This window comes from Hippichthys cyanospilos, chromosome 21 (genome assembly GCF_059441005.1).
Source record: "Hippichthys cyanospilos isolate Australia breed blue-spotted pipefish chromosome 21, RoL_Hcya_1.0, whole genome shotgun sequence".
Classification (NCBI taxonomy): Eukaryota; Metazoa; Chordata; class Actinopteri; order Syngnathiformes; family Syngnathidae; genus Hippichthys; species Hippichthys cyanospilos.
The window spans coordinates 4,963,018-4,970,041 of record NC_142389.1 but is presented as its reverse complement, the minus strand read 5'-3'; the positions used below and the strand labels follow the sequence as shown (position 1 = coordinate 4,970,041).

General features: G+C 40.7%; 1 protein-coding gene across 1 annotated transcript; it reads left to right on the top strand.

The window, feature by feature from the left end:
* The first annotated feature begins 2,667 nt into the window (after positions 1–2,667).
* Positions 2,668–6,732, top strand: LOC148406239 (uncharacterized). The gene is made up of 2 exons (XM_088404357.1): positions 2,668–2,809; positions 4,027–6,732. The coding sequence occupies exon 2, from the start codon at positions 4,217–4,219 to the stop codon at positions 5,240–5,242; it is 1,026 nt and encodes a 341-aa protein (XP_088260483.1). The 5' UTR covers positions 2,668–2,809; positions 4,027–4,216; the 3' UTR covers positions 5,243–6,732.
* Positions 6,733–7,024: the final 292 nt, after the last annotated feature.

The window sequence follows — 7,024 nt, the reverse complement described above, 5'->3', positions numbered from 1 at the left end:
ATTTGTGTGTGTGTTTGTTGTTTTCATGCCTTTAAATGAGCATACGCAGTCTCTGATGATTCCAGTGTGCAAATAAAAGCCAAGCACCCGTCTCGAAACGTCTCGCCTGTTGATTGAGCCGAGGCCGCTTGCTGCTAGCAAATTGTCGAGTTTTATCATCATCCTTCATGTGGAATCTGCGGCGTGGAATCTGTTTCGGTCATTTTCTTCCACATCGTTCTGGCAGGATTTTAGCCATGTTGAATGCCATGCCATGTTGAGCTTTGACATGTGGGTGAAATTTCAGCTCCCTAGTGTTCTATTTCAGTGCTTTTTGGATTGCACGAAATATGGTGCTCGGCGTCCAAAATGTTCACATTTCGGAGCAATATTCCCCGTAAGAAATCGTGTAGCATGAACCCAGCCGGTTTTAATGATGCAAATTGTGTTTGAAGAAACAATGACATTTAGTGAAGTGTTTTTCAAAGTCACTGTTTATAATTTCACAAATATTTGACATCATTCTGTCCCGCCAAGCACGGAGGCGATTCCCTCCAGGCGCTCTTGATGAAATCATGCAATTTGGACATCTGTGTCATTACAAGCGCCGCGTTTGCAAAAGTGCATTAGTACCCCGATGGTTGGTTGGCTGGCTGAAAAAGAACATTAGGGAGCGCTGTGTCTGGTAACCATGGCAAAGCGCATGGGGGGAGGGGGGGGGGGGGGGTCAACATGCAAGTCCCTCTCCTGATGCGCCTCCATTGTTCCATCAGGCTGCATTGGATGTCCGCTGATAGCATTGGAAATAAGGCGTTGTCTTTTTTTTTTTTTTTTTTTTCAATGATCATTAATCAAAGATTTTTTTTTTGAACGAGAAAGCAATGGTCTTGGTTGTTAAGCTGTTTAAAAAAAAAAAAAAAAAAAAAAGCTGCGAGTTTATTTGAATAGCCCTGAATCAACACAGTTAGGTGAAGGGAAATCTGATTGCGTCACTAATACGTTATTAACACAAATACATATTAAGGCTTTTTTTTTTTTTAAACATGTTTATCAAGGGGATTTTTTTGCCTCCAAAATTGACAATGGATATGTTAAGAATTTTTTCACATAAAACAAGTATGTGGCAGGGTTTTGAGGGGGAAAAAAGGAATAACTGGGAGCTTCATTTGTGTACATGATCGTTGACCCTGTGGTGTATTTTGTATGTCTTCCAAATAAAAACTTATCTATTTTTATATATTCATAGTAAATAGTAAAAAAACCACAGTCTATAGTAAGGCTATTTTTTCACAAAAAAACCACAGTCTATAGTAAGGCTTTTTTTTGCGTGTAAAAAAAGGACAGTCTATAGTGTGGCTTTTTTTCGCCCCCCAAAAAAACGACAGTCTATAGTAAGGCTTTTTTTCGAAAAAAAAAAGACAGTCTATAGTAAGGTGTTTTTTCCACAAAAAAGGACAGTCTATAGTAATTTTTTTTAGCAAAATAAAAACGACAATCTATGATAAGGTGTTGTTTTATGAAAAAAGGACAGTCTATAGTAGTAGCAGTCTATAGAAAGGTGTTTTGCAAAAAAAACCCGACAATTTATAGTAAGGTGTTTTTTTCACAAAAAAGGACAGTCTATAATAATTTTTTTTGCTTTATATATATATATATATATATATATATATATATATATATATATATATATATATATATATATATATATATATATATATATATATATATATATATATATATATATAGTAAGTAATATAGTAAGTAATTATCGTACCATATATAGTAAGTCTTAAAAAATGACCAACTATAGTAAGTTGATTTTAAGTAAGTCATTTATTTAAAAAAAAACAATAACAATCATTTATAGTCAGAGTTTTTGTGTTGCAAAAAAAGACCATGTATCGTATTGCAAAAAAGTACCAAGGATAGTAAGTTGTTTTTTTCATTTTTTTCTTTTTTTAAACGACCATGTTAGGTATGCCGTCTTTGTTCGTTGAAAATGACTACTAGTCTGCTACTTTTTTGCAAAAATATGACCATGTTTAGTTATGAGTTTTTGTTTTTATTTTTATTTATTTGTTTGTTTGTGTGTTTTTGCAAAAATTACTATGTAACCATGTAGAGCTAATACGGAGAAAAAAAATCACCAACCATCATTCTCTTATTTTTCCTCAATTTTACGTGTACAGTATATTTAGGTTTGATGAACTTAAGGCTAGCTGTACAATGTCGAACACAATATCGTCTTCAGGTGCGAAGCTGTCGCCATCTTGTGGTCCGTATGGGATATGCAGCAGGTAATTAACGGGAATCCCATCATTTTTCCTTTTGTGTCCAGTGCTATTCTAGTTCTATTTTTGATTTAGAGAACTGTGGGGTTTCCTTCTTAAAAGGAAAAAGAAAAAACGAGCCATTTTTTCTTCTTCAAATATGTTTGCAAACGGTCTTATTTCTCGACTTGGGTCGCTTAATTCTCCCATTGTCCTCCATTGTCGATTAACTTCTTATCTTTTCAGCTTGCCATTAAATTTATTTATCTTTGTGAAATATTATAACGACTTCAAAACTTTAATAGTTCTTTTTTGAAGCCATAAGCCGTATATTTTGTTCGTTCTTCTCGTTAAAACGGAAAGCCTGGAACACAGTGCCATAATATTTTGTTCCTACCCGGACCAAATATCAAGAACGGGCCGCCGGAAGCGACAGCAAATTTATTGCCGCCGTCACAGCCGTAATATTTGGCGCATTTTTTGGGGTGCTTCATCGACGACAATTTCATGCGAGGTTTTGTGCTAAATCAATTCAAACGCATCTCGGGGACATTTGAAAGGTAAGCGGGCCGACGGTCGTCCGAGTGCGGGATTTTAAACGGCGACGTTTGCACGCTTTACCGCTCGCCTCCTCGCCGCGGTCGATTTTGAAACCGGCTATCACCTGGAAAACAACCCGCTCCTTAAAAGCATACTGATTGTTTGCTGTGAAATAATGGACGTGCGTTTTCAGCTATTTTGTTGAAAAATTGCGCGGAAATGGGCGACTTTTTTCGTCTGGTGCGTTTAATATTCCGAGCGCGCGCGGCAAAAACAGATTTAATGCGGCGCTGCCTGTTATTATTGTGGAGGATAATCGGACGTTTGGGGAAACACTTGAACGTTGCTACGCCTTCCCGCCATTTTAAGAGTGATGTCCAGGAATTAGTCGGGGCCTTATAAACACACCCTCCAAATAAGACAACGGCAATAATTTGCGATAGCGTTTTTTTTTTTGCTATTTTTTAAAAATTATTTTACACTTAAAGAAAAAAAATACTTTAATGTTTTTATTTATTTTTTTCTGCAGGTCATTTTGTTCATGAGTCAGCGATTATGCTGTTTTCCAGGCGGCAAAAATAGTAAAAACAAAATCAATTGAAATGACGAAGCCCTCGAAAATAAACGCAACTTTCATGTATTTATTTAAAAATAAATGAATTTAAAGTTCTCAAATTATTTTTATTTAAATGTGTAGCGATGTGTAGTTTCTCCCTCACTGACGTACTTTTTTTTTTAAATATAATAGCTTAAATAATTAACAATTTATGGAAAAAAAATAAAATCTTTTAAGGTGCTACAAAGGTGCTCCGGTCATTATTTACATTTTGACAGCGTAGTTATCTAAATAAATATTACGAGTTTAAATTAATGTTTAGAGTGACGCCCCCTCAAACACACACTCACTCTATCTTAAATATCTGAAATGAAATATATTCTCTTTAAAATGAAGCCAAAAGTGCAACTTGTATCACCCAAAATGGCCTGCAGAGGGCAGCACATTCAGTTTACCAAGGTGCTGCCCAAGTTGGTGTTTTTGTTGCTTGAGTGTTTAGCGAAAACAGGGAAGCACTTTAAATTAAGGGAGCTGTTTTGACAAAAACAGAATACGACTTTATTGGAAATTCCATTTGTATGCCATTTTTGGGGGGGTGTCGATGACTCGTCCATCCGCTCTGGTGCTGTTTCATTGCGATTGTTGGAAAAGGATACTAATATTTGCCTCAATTCTTCCCAGATGCCGAATTAACTCTTAAAGGTCCATGCGAACGGCATGGAAGAAGGGCTGACAGTGGTCGAAGAGCAAGGCAACATTCCGAGCCAACAGGGGTCCAGCAGACATTTCTGACAGTATTTTGGTGAAAAGGGCTAGAGTGAGACCAAAAGTTTGCTAGAAGCCGCAGATCGGAGTCCGCGACGTAAACCTCATGGAGCTCATTTCAGACATGGCCAACAACAGCCCCGCGCTGGGCAACGAGAACATGAGCGGCGGCGAAGATTGCGCGCCCAAGAAAAGGGGCCGGCCAAAGGGCACCGGAAAGAAGCGCTCGCTGGAAACGGCGGCTGACTGCGGCGCCGACGTGCCCAAAAAAGCAAAAGGATCTGGCAAGCGCAAGGCTGAAACCAGCGAGGACGAAAACGACGCTTCCGTCAACTCGCCCAACGGCATCGCCGCCCCGCGGGGCAGAGGGAGACCGAGGAAGAGCAGCGGCGAGCGCCGCCCGCCGCCCGGCTCGGATGGCCCCAAAAGAGGGCGGGGCCGCCCAAAAGGCTCCGTCAACAAGAAGCCGTCCATGTCTTTGGCGCACTTCCAAGCCGGTCGCCCCCGCAGGAAGCAGGTGGCGCCTTCCAGACTGGTCATACGCCTCCCGGGAAAAACCGGCAAGCGCGGAAGACCCAGGAAAATTCCCGCCGGGAGGGGCCGTCCCAGGAAGCATCCCGTGGCCGCGCCCGTCGCCCCGACCGGTTATCGGGGCAGAGGTCGACCGCGCAAGTCCGACGTTCTCAAACGCCCCGCCGCCTCGCGCGACGGGACGCCCCGTAAAAGAGGCCGTCCCAGGAAATACCCCTCCGGCTCCCGGGAGCCCGCCAAGCCCAAAGTGTGGAAGCCCCTCGGGAGACCCAGGAAGTACCCTCTGGTGGAGCCTCCGGAAGGAGCGCCCGCGCCTCCCCGCCGCACGCCGGGCCGGCCGCGCAAGTCCAAATCCAAACGGGGGCCCCGCCTTCACAATCCTGCCTCGGCGCGACCTGCGTCGGCCGCCGACGGCGCGCCGCGCAAAAGGGGGCGCCCCAAGAAGAACCCGGGCCAGAGCGAGGATCGGGCCGACGGCGCCCCCTGGAACCATTCCAATGACGGCGGGGAGGAGCGAGAGGCGGAAGGGCGCCAGGGCGAAGCCTCCAACCAGCAGGAAGAACGCGCCGCTGCCAACGGGAGCTCCAATGAGCAAGAGTGACGTCGCGAGTGATGAACAATCCGTCGAGGTGTTACGCTTGTAGGCAACATTGTAGTCTGCTAGGTTAGCTGTCCTACCCGCCGTGTTTTTTTTTTGTTTTTTTTGTTTTTTTCCCCATCTTGTCTTACTATGTAGAAATTCTACTTTTTAGATTTTTTTTTTAAGACTTCTTAATGCTCCACTTTAGCTCTCGCAGAAGATTCTAGTTTTTAGCGTGACGCCGCTCGATGCAGGCGCTTCGGCGATCAACAGGAAATAGAATAGCTGAAAAAAAATACTGTGTAGAAGTCTTTGTAAACTTTGCCTTTTTTTTTTTTTTTTTTTTTTTTACACCCATGCTAACGCATCGGGTTTTAAAACTACAAAAAAAAAATTCTCCCACCAGCACACATCTTGCTTTTAACCCACTTGGTGACTGTAAATGGTTGGTGTTGGCACTCGGGGGGAAAGTCTTGGCTGATTTTAAGCCGGGTGCAAAAACACTTCAAACTTATATAATACTTCACTGCCTATTTTGTTAAGTTCCTCATTTTATAAAGAAAAAAAAACATACTGTATAACATGTATTTGTGCTTTTTCTTTCTCCATTGTTTTTAGTGTGGTGAATGACATGGTAGTATGTATGATTTCCATTTTAGGCTACGTTCACGCTGCAGAGCCCGACTTGGATTTGATTTGCGTGAAATTGGAACTTTTTTACTTTGTTGTGGCACACTACAAAAACAAATGACATTTCCACTAGAAACTTTTCGTAAAGGGACACCGGTTTACGTGCGCGAACGTGGTCCCCGGCTCGCGGCTCCATTTGGAACTTCCTCGCTTTACATGTTTGCTCTTCCGCAAATGGCACTATCATGCTTTTTTTTTTTAAATAAAAAAATAAAAGCAAATTGTGAGGGCTTTTTAACGGTTTGTTGGATGAGTGTGACCTGTGAAAATCCATCATTTTGTCGCAATGGATACATAGCAATTGATTTGCAGCGTGAACATGGTCTAATGACAATTTGTTTTTTTGAGTTTTGCATTGATAGCCAAAGCTTTGAATGTACTTTTTTTTTTTAAGCGTTTTAGTATCATGTATTGCTTGACAAAAGAAAAAAAAAAAGCTGTGTTAAATGCCTTCCTGTAATAAACTTTTTCCCCCGTTTCTGTTGGGACTGTTCCCTGTTGAACCCCCCAATTGTGTATTTTTTTTTTTTTTTTTTTAATTTTCATGAGTGCATTCTCACCTTCATCAATCTGATGTGTAGCTCTTACATTTATTTTGTACTGTCATGATCATGTACTTTTGTTTTTGGTGGGCCATAAAAAAATTAAATGGCCAAATATGTTTCATTGATCCAAGTTAATGTTTTGATTGGGGGGGATTAAAAAAAAAGAAAAAGAAAATCCAGTTCCAACTAATTAATGAAGCTGTTTGGATTTCTGTGTTTTTGACAAGCCGATTTGTAAGATATGCTCTTGAAATAAAATGTTGACCTTGTTGTTTATATTTTGTATTTGGCGTGATTCTATAGAAACCTGGCCTGCCTTTTTAGTATATTTTATTTAAACATTGAACATAAACGGCATGCAATATGAATATCAAAGGATATGAACGTAATTATTTTACAAGGAATAAAAGCCCCAAATTTAAAGAAAACTAACAATTATGAAATAAGCTGTTATTGCAGCAGACGCTTGTCTTGTTTCAAACCTAGATATTACTACTAGATATAATCCTACAAGAAGATTAAGGACCGATATGAAGATATAAGATTAAGATTTATTACTAATTAGAAC

What these genes read in the sequence shown, in the direction of transcription:
- LOC148406239 (XM_088404357.1), top strand. Translation starts at nt 4,217, where the DNA reads ATGGAGCTCATTTCAGACATGGCCAACAACAGCCCCGCGCTGGGCAAC.